This window comes from Epinephelus fuscoguttatus, linkage group LG9 (assembly GCF_011397635.1).
Source record: "Epinephelus fuscoguttatus linkage group LG9, E.fuscoguttatus.final_Chr_v1".
Lineage (NCBI taxonomy): Eukaryota > Metazoa > Chordata > Actinopteri > Perciformes > Serranidae > Epinephelus > Epinephelus fuscoguttatus.
Window position 1 is genome coordinate 23,949,361 of NC_064760.1, and position 16,322 is coordinate 23,965,682.

The 16,322-nt window shown below is 44.7% G+C and overlaps 1 protein-coding gene across 34 annotated transcripts in view; it reads right to left on the reverse strand.

The window, feature by feature from the left end:
- LOC125894504 (protocadherin alpha-C2-like) overlaps window positions 1-16,322 on the reverse strand; it is a 232,042-nt gene that overhangs the window by 21,194 nt on the left and 194,526 nt on the right. The window contains exon 1 of one of the 34 annotated variants that reach the window (XM_049585931.1): window positions 3,064-6,203. The exons of the other annotated variants lie outside the window; for them this stretch is intronic. Within the exon in view, the coding sequence (XP_049441888.1) occupies window positions 3,064-5,661 (2,598 nt within the window). The 5' untranslated portion in view covers window positions 5,662-6,203. Of the gene's footprint in view, window positions 1-3,063; window positions 6,204-16,322 lie in introns of those variants that run through there. 34 annotated transcript variants of the gene reach the window in all.

A 16,322-nucleotide genomic window follows, 5' to 3' on the forward strand; every position in this document is an offset into this window, starting at 1 on the left:
GATGTTTTTCAGTGATGCTGGATCCTGGTTTCTAAAAGACCTGCATCGTCTGCTGTATTTTTCCTTTTCGCCCTCCCTTCCTGTGCTCTGCCTCTGTATATTCACCACCCCCTCCCCTGTGCTGCTGAGTTCTTTCTCCCTGTTATATCCTCTTAACACTGATCAAAACCTTGAGTGTCACTGGCACATAGTCTGCCTGAGTCAGTCTGACACATCTCACCATGGTAACTGTGCAGAGCTCAGTCTACATTTTACCCTCCACCCACCCGCCCTCCGTCATTTCACTCCTGTGAAGGTCACAGGTGGAGGAAGGAGGGGATGGGGGGAGGGCAGATATCAGATTTACCCCCTCGGCCCTGCATATAGACCTAGACACACTACAAAAGAAAGACAGAATGGGACACCACACCATTACAACCTCTGCCTGTCTGCCAGTGATGCAATTCATTTGTGACATCTTTAAATGAGACTTCAGTGTTTGTGCTTCTAGTAAATTCCATTATCGCAAATATATAACAATACAACATCATAAAACCTGACAACATGTTGTTAGAGGACTACAGTTCAGTCGTGGTGCAGCCAAATGTGCTGTTTACCTGAGCACACAACTGAGATGAGATTGTATTTCCTCTAATCTCAGCCTAAACCACGCGGCTAAACCAATCTGATTGGGAACACTGAATTCTCCGTGCTCGGCCGTGCAGTTCATAAGAGATCCATTTGCAATCCCATTTCCTTTCAAATATGACAGATGTTCACTTGCTGCTGTAGCTGCATTGACCTCTATGAATCTGCAGTGGACATTCATCACCCTTGAAATCCAATATTTGGTCTTAATGAGAGAAGCCTGGTATTCCTCCTGGAGTCATTCAAACAGAGCAGAATGTCTACAGGGATATGGAGCACTGCAGCATGGGAGACACTTATCGTACTGAAAACTAAAGGTGCACCTGATTATTTTAAGCAATCACTTGCTAGGTCGACAGTTTAGATTGATACTGAAAGGTGAAAAGTGTTAGTATGTCGTCAAAAACAATTAAACAAACGCTCCTTCTCTAAGCTTGCCTTTTGCATAACATGAGTGAGACAACAAACATTAAATAAGAGCAGATTGTCCACAGTTGGGACTTAATGCTTTTGCTAAATGTTTGCCCTGTTGCAGAATGGCAGTGGCCAAAGGGAGAGGTCTGTTTGGCCGTATGGTGTTTATGGGGGTAAATAAAAACACACACACTGGCACATACACACATTAGATACAAGCATCTGGAACATAAACATGTCAGCAGTCTGATTTACTCCCAAGGGAAGACATACATGCAACACTAGAATCCACATAGTAAATGTAAACAGACAAACAAATCTCACTCATACCGAGGATGAGAAATCAATGCATTCTGCTTCATCATTTAAAAGGAAGAAACCAAATAAGATGGATATAGAAAAAAAACGAGTTGAGTTTTTAGCGTATTCATTTGCTTGCCTGACCGTACTTTGAAAATCAGTGAATAAACAAAGCTTTTAATTTTGGCTACTCAACCCTTTTCTCGCCTTTTTCTCCATTCTTCCCTCTCCCTCTGAGTGAACACTCCTAGCATGGATACAGAGCTCACACCTCCGCCATCAACACTGTGTCCAATCACCTTTCATCCCCCGCCTCATCTGCGCGGAGCCAGCCAATCCACGCACAGTGCTGAGAAACACATCGCTGCCAGTTAATTAATTACATAGCAAGAACAAACATGACTGGCATTTAATGAGGGACACGTCAAGTGGTAACTGAACAATTACTTTACACATTTCTTATTCCTTTTTTTTACCACTTATTTTCCCAAAATGTTTTTTCCTGCACTGCACAGACAAACCCAGAGAGACTCAGGGGCAAACACGAGTATGTAAGAAACAAATAATGTTTGTTTTATCTTATTAATACTGTTGGTTTTACTACAAGCAGAAATGATGCAAACAACTGTGTGCATATTGTAAGCAACCTTTTAGATGGGAAATAAAACACTGAAAGCTCAATCTAAATGAAATTCAGACAGTCTCTGCCTCATCCCTGCCTTCTTCACCGATTCCCAAACTCTGGCTTACTGCTCAGCACCAGAGAGGTACGTGACCAGAAGAGGATATTTTGGTGCAGTGGGACTGGTGGCCCTCGTAGCTGGCGAAAGCTGCACTATTTCCCAGACTCTCCCCCTCTATAGAGATGACCACTGAATGCCCTCTGGACATACTGGACTTGAAGACTGTGGCACACAGCCCGCAGTAGACAAATAGCACTGGCAGTGTGGGGTCATAGGTGAACAAGCAGCTGAAATCTACTGGTTTGTGGTGAAAAAAAAAGAGTAACAAGGAGAAGAGAAAGAGGCCGAGAGAGTCAGAGAGGTGGATCTTGAAAAAAATATTTTGATTAGCTTTCTGCAGAACTGTGGAGGAGAGGTGCACTTTAACATCTCATACTCTGAATCACCAAACAACTGTTTTTTGCAAGCGTGGAGCACACACAAAGACATCATCTACCACATCCAGCAAATCAGAGTGCACCCACTCAAAAAAATACATAGCCCAGAGAAACTACTCACACTCCTGGATGCCAAGATGCAGAGCTTAAGATAACCAGGACGTAATGTAAAGACCAGCAAAGGCAACAATGGAAGCCTACAAAGAAACAAAATGGTGATATCTCTCTCCATCTTGATAAACACAGATTATGGAAATGTATTTGGGAGACCTTAAAGGACTAAGCAGAACCCCTTTTTCCAAAAATGTCTTGGATGCAAGGGATGTAAATTCTGAATAAATGTTCCTTTCCCACTCTGTACTTTCTGTCTGAAGAAGCAGCAAGAAAAATATATTTTTTTAAACATCACAAGCCAGAGGAACAGATGTAAGGCTTTAAGCTGTAAATGTCAACTGCAATCCTACTGCAAGAACACCGCCCTAGAGCAAACCCTGAACCATAACTCACTGAGAATTTCCCTTGTATGGCTCGTACTTTGTGTGTCATTTATTGCTATGAGGCGATCTAAAATTACAAACACAGAGATCACACCAGACACACACCTGAATGGCAGTTGCGTCTGGCATACTGAGACGCCGTACAAATAACTGGCTCTGTCCACTGTGGCTGGTGACGTAGCCCGAGCCCCAGGTGCCACTGTGTGGCCGTCCTGTGTTGTAGAACATAAAAGTGTCACTTCCTGACGTGGCAGTCAGGCATGTCTTGTAACAGTATGTTTTGGTCAAAGACCCATTTCCCCGCACTTCAATATAATGCGGTTCCACTTTGAGGTCGCGGCGAAGGGCCACGTTGTTGTTGGGTTGCCCTCCAGCTGCGCCTCCACCACCTCCTTGTCCTCCTCCTCCTCCTCCTGCTCCTCCACCACCTGCAGCTCTTCCTCCACCCCCACCACCACCAGCCGAGGTGCCCCCCTCTGGAACACTCTTCTTGGAGACACAACACGGGGAGCAGGAGCCAGGCTGGGTGCAGTAGGCATGGCAACGCACAATGGCCAGCACAAAGACGGTGACCAGGAACACGAAGGTTGTGGCACTCAGGGCAATGATGAGGTAGAGGGTGACATTGGAAAACATTAGGGGGCTGTTGGGCCTGATGATGCGCTTGGGGTCAGGGGCCAACTTTGGGGGCAGCTCCATCACGTGCACATGGATGGTGGCTGTGGAGGAGAGCGGCGGTAGGCCGTTATCGTGCACCATCACTGTCAAAACGAAGGAGGTGGAGTTGTCCTCAATCACGCGCCTTGTGGTGCGGATCTCACCTGTGTACTCATGCACCTTGAATAGGTCAAGGTCTTTGTTGGTCTGCTCCAGGGCATAGAGCAGCCAAGCATTCTGCCCTGCATCCCCATCCCATGCCGTCACCTTGCTAACCAACACTCCCGCTTCAGCGTTTTTCATCAGCGTCTCTGTGGTGCGGCTCCCATTGGCAGGTGGGTAGACTATCCTGGGCGCATGGTCATTCTGATCCATAATGTAAACATACACTGTGGCCACACGGCTGAGCGGAGGCACACCGTTGTCCTGGGCTTTAACCTGAAAATGAAACTCTCTCAGCTTCTCAAAGTCGAAGGCTCGCAGGGCATAGGCTTCACCTATATCAGGTTTGATGCTGACATAGCTGGCTACAGGGATACCATGGTTGTTGTCATTGAGGACAGTATAGGTGATGCGAGCATTTTCTCCAGCATCAGCGTCTGTGGCCTTAACAACACACAGAGGTGCACCGGGGGCATTGTTCTCTGTAATATAAACAGTATACGATGTCTGTTCAAAGCGAGGTGGGTTGTCATTCACGTCTGCAACGTCCACTTTAAAGGTCATTTGAGAAGACAGGGGTGGCGTGCCTCCATCCACGGCGTTGACAGTGACATTGTAGGACGAGATGGTTTCCCGGTCCAGGAAAGCGGCTGTGACGATGGTGTAGTGGTTCCGGAAAGACTTGATCTTAAAAGGCAAATTGGGCATGATCTCCAGGGTGACTTGTTTATTTGGTCCAGAGTCACGGTCATTCACACTGATCAATGCTACAACCGTGTCAGCCCGGGCATCCTCACGTACGGGGCTGGAGAGCGAAGACAGTACAATCTCAGGAATGTTGTCATTGACATCCAAAACTTCTACAACTACTTTACAGTGCACTGCCACAGGAGCCGGGCCCTTGTCCATGGCCTGTATGTACATTTCATATGAGTTTGTCTCCTCATAGTCTATATTGTTTTTCACCCTGATTTCTCCTGTTTCTGTGTCCATGGAAAACATCTGTCTCACTCTTTCAGGTGTGTAACTGCTGAAGGAGTAAAACACCTCCCCATTTGAGCCCTCATCAGGGTCTGTTGCGTTTAACTTGATCACAAGTGCGCCCTTTGGAGAGTTTTCAGACAGCTTTACTTTGTACACGGAGCTGTCAAACGCAGGTACGTTGTCATTGGCATCAAGGATGCGCACATTGATTTTGGCTGTTCCAGTTCTCTGTGGGGTGCCTCCATCCATAGCTGTCAGGATCAGCTGATGGGAGGGCATCTGCTCGCGGTCAAAGGGCTTTTTGAGAATAAACTCGATGTGCTTATTGTTTGCAAAGGGTTTAATGGAGTCCAGGGCCAGGTGGTCGTTTGGGCTGAGGCGGTACTGCTTCACAGAGTTGGAGCCATCATCTGCATCCTGAGCTCCCTCGATGTGGAAGCGCGACCCGGGGAGAGCCGACTCCGACACCTCGAGCTGATATTCATCTCGGGGGAATTGCGGCGCGTTGTCGTTGACGTCCAAAATCTCCACCTCCACGTTGTGCACCTCCAGTGGATTCTCTAACACCACCTCCAGATTGCGCGAACAGGTGCCACTGAATTCACACACTGTCTCTCGGTCAATGCGGTCACTCACCACCAGCTTTCCAGTTTTGTGGTTGATGGTGAAATATCTCCGTCCGCTGTCCGATGTGATTCTGATGCGTCGCGTGGAAAGTTTTCTCAGGTCCAGACCCAAATCCCGGACAATGTCACCGACCAGTGCCCCGTTCTCCAGCTCCTCCGGAATGGAGTATCGAATTTGTGCATTTGTAAGGCCACTGAGTACGAAAATAACCAAATACAAAGAAAAAGGCACATTCTCATTTATACTGTAACAGCATCGCGCCGTCACAGCCATCGCAGGCAGAATTTGCAGACGGGTTGGAGAGATCTTTCCGCCTTTTCAGCTTGCTGTGCGTGCCCACCCGCCTCATTAAAAACGAGGGAATAGTCCGTGCATAACTCCGGCTATGTGCAGGACGACCACCGCATCCTCTCTGGTGCCTGATGGAAGGGAATTTTCCCCTGTGCATCCATGTTTTCCTTTGTCTGTGCTGTTTTTAAAAATCTCTAACCTACAAGCAAGGCTGGCTCCTTTCACTGATGCTGCCTATTGCTCTCTCTCCCTCTCCCTGCGATGTGGTGATGGTGTCTGTGGGCAAAAGGGGAGGGGGAGCCACTCGCTCAAACGATGCTGGCTGCATTTCAGCACCTCCGAAAAAAAGAAAATCATCGAGGACCATCTAATAAAAATAAAAACACAAAACGATGAAATGACTCTGGGGTTTTATCTATCTGCACATCTGACCGCCGTACATGAAGCGGTCAGTGTCCTCTGCACGCTGATTTCGGGGACGAGATTTCGACACAATCGTTTTCCCCTCTTGTTGTCAGCGCCACCGCCCTTTTCATTGTGCGCTGGGAAACTGATTTATGAACCAGGCTGGCGATTAAATTTCCTCACTGATGCAAACCCACAATTACTCAGGAGCCCTCGAGCCAAATGGAAAGGCAGATTTTTGATACATACAGAGTATATTAACAAATTAAAAGGAACAGATAAATAACAAATGTAAAAAAGAAAAAAAGAGGGCTCTGTGGTTTTAGTGCAGCAGTCTCTCAATGCTCAGTATGTATGAGCCCATTTCAAGCAGCGATTTTAGTTTGCATCACAACAAAAGCAATGATAATAAATAAGAGGTGACAGGTGAATTGGGCGGTGTTGGGAGTGTGTAGGAGGGGGGCTCTCTCCCTGTTGTTACCACACAACCATCAGAACAATAGCGAGGTGGATCTGGCTGTTTCACCTTGTGTCTGTTCATGAGTTAAGAGCCGGGACACCGTGGGGACATCTGTCACCACTAAACCCTAAACCTTTTCTGTGCCTTCATGATATCACTTTTCCCTACAGTGACAGCTGACGATGCTTTGCACTTAGACCGCTACTGGATGTGAGATGCGGAGCTCTTTGCGGCGCAGGCTTTGTGTTTTATTCCCACATAAAACACAAAGCCCGTGATGTCATGACCGGTGACGACGCTAACCGGGTCACAGACAAGATGCTCCAGATGTGACCCCTTTCCACATCTGGCAAAAACACAAAGCTGGACTCTCCTGGCAGGCAGTATGCACACATAAACTGCGCTCTATTATCTAAAAGTAACCACATCAGTAGCCTATTTGCTACAGAAATTAGATTTTGCACATGCTGTTTCCTTTGGCAATCACCAGTATATTAATTAATAACTCCCAAATCACATCACAAATCCATAGGTTGTAAGAGCACATCATGAGCTTCAGCTCAGATGTTTTGACGCTGCAGACGGTCTGAACAGCGCATGTGCAGTGTAGCAGGTGGCGACACTAACAACCAAATCATCCTGCTCTGGCTATTCCTCTAATTACTTCAGCCTCAGACCCCATGTACTTCAATTAAATTCAGATTTATTGGATTCAAGTTAATTGGATTAGACCTTATCCCCCACTGAAGTCAATATGATGAAAGCTCTTTTGACACAATTTTATCTCAGTAGTGGAGCAACACCTGCAGAAAACACAAGCAACTGAAGTTCAGTGATCCTGAAGAGCCACCAAGAACATCAGTGTAAATTAGTCTGAGGAGCAACAATGATGCACCCAGTAAGGTGCTGAGATCCATCAGCATTCTCTAAACAAGTTCTATGCTGTGAAGAAGTGGCCCTGTGAGACCCTGAGCCTTCTCCATTCACCCCGGCCACTGGGCCAAGATGAGCCGTCCGCTGCCCACATAATCTTTTTCTTCTCCTGGTGCACTGCCACTCTCACCCACGCCCGATCTGCCCACGGCGATGACAGCGTTTGGCATCCCGGGAGACGGGGAGAAGACAGTGACTCACTCGGATGCTGCTAGTGGATGGGTGGATACAGAGTGACTCTTCACACTCCAAGGCGACGAGGAGGAGGTGGCGAAACGGGGAGTTGGAAAAGCAGCCAAATGTCCGTTGAGGGAAGACAAATTATTACACAAAAAATCCCTTCTAGGCTTACAAACAGTGCGTTTATAATAGACTGGATTTGGATTTATCAGTTACAGTATAATTATAAAGTGTAGGGGAGAACAGGGTGGGTTGTCACATTCATTAGATCTTGCTACCTAGAGGGTGCTGTTAAAAATGTTGGTACTGACATTTTCAGAACTGGGGTCAGAGGTCACCAATAGGGTCATTTTAGGAGTGTTTTTCATGGCAGTGGGTTTATAATAAGACAATTATTACCATTGAAAAGTGGCATATGAAGGGAGAGAGAAATATATATTAAATATTCTTTTCCTGTTTTCCTGTTTATGTTTTAACAATGCAGGGGGTGTGCTGTGGTATTTTAAAAATGTAACTTTTTATATTCATTTTTAAGATTGCCTCCATCTTTTTTTATTTTCCCCTTTGAAAAAAACGGGGGACAACCAACCCCATAGTGTGTGACTATAACCCACAATGGCAATGGGTGTTACAAGTGCAAAGACATGTTTGTCAGTCAATATCTTTTGAATAGAAACACTTGAGGAGAGTAAGGTCACTCCATTTCTACCTGACATTTTAGGCTCCCATTCCAAATTAAGAGGTAATCTATAAAACATACAGTTTTTGAGGGATTCCTATTATGGTAAAAAGTGTGACAACCATCCCCGTTCTCCCCTATATGTTGTACTTATCAGTCATAATATTACGTCATAGTGTGTCTGCAAAACTTTTTTCAGGGTTACGTTATTTGACATTTAGTTCTCTGTCCCTCTGAGAAACAGAGATAACACAGTTTCTTTCAACAGGGTCTAATGGTCTCTGATGGTTCCACATGTCGTCTGCCACGCTAACCGTGACATTTAGCAAATTCTCTCCGGTGGGACATGTGGACCTGCGTGTTCAGCAATGACACAAAAATGAAAACAAGAGACGTTTATCTCGTCACCAACAAACACAGAGCTGGATTTACACCTGACCTTTGCACCCCTCTCTGTCATTCTCCTCCTTCTTTTCCTCTGCCCTTCCGATGTGTTGGATATGTTAGAGCTCTCTCATACCTGTTTCAAAGACACCCATCTGTCTCAGCGTTAATTGCATGCCGCTGAGCTGTGGATTATTTCATTTTTCACTCAAGGGTGCTGCAGATAAAGCTATCACCATTATTCCACCTGCAGCAGACGCCTGTTACGCATCAACAAACACAGATTTCAAAGGGCTAATTGGCTAATGGTGTTTGTCTTGTCTTCAAAAACACACGTTGTCAGAACTTAGTTCCCCTTCCTCATCAATTCATTTAACTGAATTTGATTTTTTTTGTGTTCTCAACCCTTCCCCCTTCTAATCCCTCAAGATTCACACTTTCCTCTGTCGTCTCTCGTCTGCTGTCCTCACTCTGGAGAGTCTCCAGCTGCGTCTCTGTCAGACATCCGCTGGTCCAGCTGAGGGCTGGCTGAGGGGCATACTGGGGTCTTAAGTGAAAACACAAGAGCTCATGCTTTTTGCAAACTAAAGGGTGAAAAAAAAAACAGTGGCTTCACACACCTAGGCCTGTGATAGATATGGGGAAGACAGATGAATTAAACTTTAAAAACTGAAACTCCCTCTTTGTTCATTCTCTCAGCCAGAATATTAACACCCCCCATTGCATCAATTATGCAAGATGGCCACCGTATTAATAACACTCTCTTCACTAAGACTCAACCTCATTAATACTGTAGGCGGCCACTCTAAAAGCCATTCATATTACTTCCCCTCAGAGTCTGTTATCTGGAATCCCCCCCATTTTAGTGAGTCAGATGACAGCAGAGATCCACGGAGAACTGGGTCACGGCCGGGCTATCATCAAGCAGGACTCCTTACATCACTCCCTCAGTCAACACATATATAAACAGAGGCAGTCATGCAAACTTAAAGGGCATTTGTGCCTGTAGGCATGCACGCTCACACACACACACACACACACACACACACACACACACACACACACACACACACACGCAGTGTAAAACACAAATGCTATCTAAGGACAAACTTATTTTGTGTGAATGAATGTCAGAGCATATTTTGGTGTTGTTTCCTCTCATTCCTAAATGGCAGGAAACAGCTATCCGGCGCTGTGATAATCAGATGTACTGACTGCAGGGAATAAGCGCATGCAGGCTCTTAGAGGTCATACTAGTACACCTACTGGTTCACAGGTAATGTTCAGTATGTGCCTTATTTTAAAGCATTTAGACGGAAAGGGAAAAGACAATCATTAATGTATATAATCAGAAACTGCAGCCCACAAGGTTTCAAATCCATGTTGTTCAAAATGTCATAAAGCCATGGTTTGGTACCACTTTGCATAATGTTACAGTAGTCATGGTATTACGGATTACATTGCTAGTGGTAGTATGTTAAAAGGCACACATACTGTTTTTCTTCATGTTAGTTCAAAGAGAAGGTGAGCGAGAAAAATAGAGGAAATGTCTGCAGGCTGTTGTGTAGGTGGGCAGCAGTGTCTGTGGTGTCAGGAAATGTGCTTTCAGATTTAGCTTAATAAAATAAGATGCACTGAAACAAAGAAACAGACCTTTTCTTAGAAGAGACAGCAGAAACAGCATCCTAAACAACCATCTTACCAAATTACATATTTTAAAAGGTTAAAGCTGCCCTTAGTAGGTGTGGTCATAGGATGAAAAAAATCAAAATATAGTTCTTGAGGAAAAAAGAGATTTTGAAACCAGCCAGTTAAATTAACAATACTGTCCTTTGGTTATGTCCTCTATTGAAACCAAAATCTAAAATATGCATGACAACAATACTGTGTCTTCAGTAACAGTCGCTGTATTTAAGGAGTTGTGCCTCGGTAAATGAAAAGAGGCAGATGTCAACAGCACTGCAAATGTAATCCTACTGTATGGGTGGGAGAGGCAGACTGAGCAAGAGGGAGCAGAGGTGGGAGAGACAGTGAAATTGGTCCCTCTGTTGGATTAAACTGGTAGTACAAGGGTTGGACACGTGATCATCGCCCCACTGCCCATCCACGTAGGCTTTCTCATTAAGCCAGAGCACTAAAACATAATCCCAGCCATGAGTGTGTGTGTGTTTAAGAGAGAGACAGAGAGAGAGAGAGAAAGGAAGAAGGAGGGCACAGACGTCAGACTGCAGTGGCAGTCATTTTATCTCTTGTTTTCAATACAGTGACCGCAATGGATAAAGCAAGATATAAGGCAAGGCACCCTACGGAGGTGAGACGAGAAAGAGCAGTATAAAGCATGGTAGAAAGTACATTCTGTTATCTTTGCATGTGTGTATCTATCAAAACAGTGACTGTAAATTTAACATATATGTACACACTCGAGTGCAAAATGGTGTATCCACAGAGCAAAGCCCTCTGAACTAACACTATGACAAAACTCTGTTCCCATACCTTCCCCTCATCATACTTTTCTCTCTGCACAACAACTTCCCCATTTTTAAAATAAATCCCCGAAACAAAAGTCCCATGGTAACCACAATCCTTTTACTCAGGTGGGCACAGTAAGCGGGTGGAGGAGGCATTCTCTGGGTATGTTTGTTTGCGCTGATCCCTTGTGTACCTTGCTTTCAAAAATAAAGGGCATGAGAGAACTAAAAGCAGCACAAATCCCTCCCTCTGGGGCCCTGTAAGGGTTAAACAGCTCCTTGGTTGTCCTGGTTCAGCCTGTGCATAAATCAAACAGATTCTCGTTGTGGCACTGAACAAAGCTATCAGGAAACGCAGGCAGGCTTTGGATACTTCCCTCTTAGGATGCCCTGGCTTTGTATACTTGCCGGATGGGAGAGGATGGAACCCGTGGTTCTGAGCATGACAAAGCTAATCTAATGACTGCAACAACATCCCGATGCCACTAAAGAGGGAGCAGGATGGAGAACGGGTTGCTGAAAGTGGGGTAGAAGGGGAGGGGTGGTGATAAGTTCTTCCTTTTTATCTGTGACCAATTGTAAGCCTGTGATGTTCTCACTCAGCTGCAGGGCATGTATTTAATGTGTTTTTTTGTCCATCTCATCCTCGGAAGCTCCAGTTTTCTCACTATCTCATGCTCAAGGCTCGAGTCTGCGCCGCTGTGGTTGTGACTTTCTCATAAACCCTCTCCCACTTTTTTTTAGAAACGATTCTCTAATCTCACACACTTCTCCCTCGCTCGCTCGCTTCCTTTACCCTTCGTCTGACTTGGCATTTCTGCTCAAGATGCTGCACATCTTCAGTTGGCATCTTTCTCTCTTCTTCTTCCTCTATTGTATCCACCCTGTTTCCTTTCTGCTTGCATCTTCACAGCACATGCTGGGACTGATGTCTGGGTGGGGGCGGGTACATACTGGCAGCTCCCTGGAAACAGACTAGTTCATCATTTCAGAACGGTCTCCATGGCAACCACAGATAGCAGCGCTAACCTCACTCACACAAAGGACACACCCTTGTAAGGGAGAAAAACAGGAAGTGCTACATGAGACGTGTGTGTATGTGATGGACAGGGAGATGAATAAAGAACAGGAATAAATATATTTTTAGTTAAGCACCCTGCTGTTCTGTCACCTTGCATTAAAACTGGCGAGATAAGGACATTAGTACGTCATGCTCCTGGTCCATCTGTCTGATCCATCTGTGCACTCCACCAAAATGACCTAGGTGAATGCCTCTGCTGTAGGACTGCAATCTATGAGCTGTGAACCACTTAGCTGCATGCCTCAACAAGGATAATGTACTGTACAATCAATAATTTAATGCAGCACTGGGGGAGGCAGAGTTAGAAGCTTTTAATGCATACACACTCCAACCCCCAAGTCATCATGTATACTGCCACAGAGCTCTCTCAATAGCTCTTCAATAGGTATGTATTATCATTACAGCGGTTGTATATAACACCCACAGCAGGCAGTATCAGCCGTATGAGAAACACACGCACAGACTTGCGTCTCCACAAATAATCCTGGAACACGACACATGGACACAGACACACGATGCCCTGATGGTTACATGGATAAAAGCCTCTCTTCCTCATCCATCCTGTCTCTTAGCCCCGCCCAACTGGTTTGTCTGTGATTGACATTAGGTGTTGTCGGCCCCGCCCAGCCGCAGAGCAGAGAAGGAGGGGAGAGCTGAGCCGAGCGGAGCTGATACCTCGATCGGTACTGAAGCTCCCTGCTGCTGCTGCTGCTGCTGCTGCAGCGACTAGCGGAAAATTACCTGCCCCTCCCCCCCCCTCTCTCACACATTCACAGAGAGCTGCAGCATACAGAACACATACTGAACCACTTTTACGCAGGGACAGCTCCAGGCATTGTTTCAGCACCCACAGTATGGAGAGCGTGTACATACAGCAGAGAATATATCAGGGAGACAGCGATGCAACTGCCGTAACCAAACACTCACTCTGATGCCGCATGTAGCGCGCTGCCATTTTTAAATCACACGCTGACCCACTTAACAGCATCACACAGACCATACGCATTTCCTGCAATATGTAAAGTATGTTTGAAAGCGCAGAAAGCCCTGGTTCAGTCTCCTTCACACTGAACCAACCTAACGCGCGGAGTTTTGACAGATCAGGCCACGTTTGTTTGTGCTGGACCACTCCCTGAAATGAGGTCACATCGTCTGAGTGACTCAAAGCATCACATTCACCACAACATAGAGTGCAGTGAGCTTCACTGAGAATATCAGACACAATCCACCAGTTAGGAGCAATGATAACATAATTATCATATACATGCCACATGGATGTACATAAAAAGCTACATTTAACAACTGACAAATTTAATCACAGCTGAGGCGCCTCTGGAGCCTAAACTACATCAGCATGAGCGGATCAGGGTTGCCTCTGTCCTACTCTGGACACACATTAGGGATTTTATTGAGAATATATTAGATCGTGTTTACAGCGCTCTCAGGCTGATGGCACAAACGTCTGCAGAGATGGACGTTAATTCCTTGTTAGTTCTCTCAGCTGCTCCCCTTCTCAGGGAGGACTGGTGAAGGAGAGGGGGAGGGGAAAGAGGACTGGCAGCATGGAGGAGGAAGAGAAAAAGGAATAGACCAGAAATGAACAATACCATGTTGCGTATGTGTCTTGATATTACAGAGAAATAGAATTGGGAACATAGAGCAGGCATAAGTAATAGAAATAAAGAGAGAGCTACAAGCAGAACGCATGATATAAATGTACAATACAGAATTTTGAGGATTAATGTTATTTTAATAAATAAATCTGTATTTAAAAAGCATCCTAGGAGCACACAATTTCCCAGGCTCACTAGTCTTTTATACTGACAGTAAAAAAAAAGATGGCTTGGCAAAAACTAACCCTTTCTCCATGTGTTCATCTATTATTAGATATGCACTCTTACACATTACCCTTTAAAAGTATAACTGTGTTTCACAATACACCAGGGTCCTGGGGTGCAGCTCCTAACAGGCTATAATATTCAAAATTGGGGCATGGGGTAATAAATTGAAAACATGAGCCTGTATTAGAGACAACTTGATTCTAAAATAAGATTACTTAAACAACAAAATAAGTATATTGCTCCGGGTAGAATACAAGTACAAACAATAGAGAATTAAAAGCTCCAATGAGACAAAGGATAAAGTGTGACTCAAGAGATGGAAACATCTCAGGAGAAACACATTCAATCGCAAGAGTGTATCAAGAAACAGTGAGCAATATCAAAAACAGACAATGAGAGAGATGATTTCAGATTAGAGAGGGCTAAAGGACTATGGGAATTAAAAAGCACTACACACCCATCCACCTACGCAGGGATGTCACTTATTTTGCTTAAGCAGACCTCCTCTGAGCACAGTGTGGGCATGCACACATTGTGCTTGATCTCCCTCACTTTCCTGTTGTACTGGATGAGGTGGGACAAATTAAACGTTAAGAATTTTTCAGTTCATTTTGACATGAACACAGGTGTAAATAATACATTTTACAATAGCCAAATTCAATTTAGCTGCTTTGGGTTTGGGTGGTGCTGGGCAACTTATTGATATTGTGATATGAAACTACATCACAATATTGTAAATGTTGTATGATATGCTGTCACTGTCACGGTTTACAAGGACACTTGAACAGAAAAGGCCAATCATTAATGTCATTAGCAACACTTGTGCTTTTCCAGCTATGACAAGTCAAAAATGCATGCTGAAAAAACAAGGTCTATGAATGCACTGTGACCTCACATATGTGCAGCATATTCAACCTGAGCTGATAATTAATGAGCCAGAATAGCTGAGGGAACACCCTGTGCTAGGCAGTATGCTCAAAATGTCCCCCCAAGACATTAATAAAAAAATCTGCAACAAAAAAAAGTAAGGCTACAAAAGCATGCACCACTGTCAAAAATAATTACTACCAACAAACTGCCATTATTATTACCACTAGTCCAAATATTACAGTGTATTGCAGTTCTGCTTGTTGTTTGTGCAGGTGGTGTTGCTGTACATCTGCAGCAGTTGTTGCTCGACTGCTGTGGGTAGGTACAATCAATGTCAAACGCTGTACTGTAGATTTCATTACTCTCAAATGTGTTAAAAAGTGGAAAAATAGAATGTAATGTGAGTACTGTGTAGGCTATGTCACCATCGACTGATGCAGTTTTTGTAAAGTGTTAGTATGTCATGAAAAAAGTCACATGCACTTTTCCTGTGTGGTCCTTTTTCATATGCTGGCTCCCTAAAATGGCACTAGGTCATCAAAACTTTGATTGCCCCCAGTGTCACATAGTTGATTATGGTCCTCGTGCAGAGCCTTTAAAACCCAAATATTACAAAAATCAAAATTAAGCAAATGCTCAATCAGCTAACTACATGCACACAGAGAGAGCAATGTGTGCAGATTTGCCCTGTGATCATGTCTATTAAAAAATTTAAATTTTGAAAGGCTGATGAAGCTGTTTGTACTTATGTCATCAGGAGTTCTAGTTTATTTGAGAGTAAGACAGTGTACTGAAACATGAAAGCCTGCAGCTTGGATGCAAAACAAGTACAAATGTGTAACCTGTAACTGGATGGAGCAACCAAACAACACATTAAATGTGTAGGCCAAACATCTAAACAACAGCAAATCAAAACAACAACAAACAGCTTCAGGCTCGACTTATGATTTCAAAGAGCACAGAAAGAAACTGGGTCACAATAGATCACCAAAAAGCTTATCACTACTAGCTCTGTTTACTTCCGCTTTCCAAACCTGCCAAGAGCTCATTCACATTGAGGCAGGGACTGTAATTAACCAAACGTTAATTGCACGTGTGACGTCAACGGTCCATGTAAAGCGTATGTAAAGCAACGAAATCAATACTCACTCAGATGGACTGCGATTCTTTCCACTATAAACAATACAACTCATGCTAAGTCCGACGTTATCCTCACTTGTTTAGCTACAGCCAAAGCCAACTGTTATCAGAATGACAGCAATACAGCTTCCGGTCGTTAGCGGCAGCCTTGAGCGCAGTTCCGACCGGCACCCGGCGAGCGAAGAAGACACGCCATCTTGGA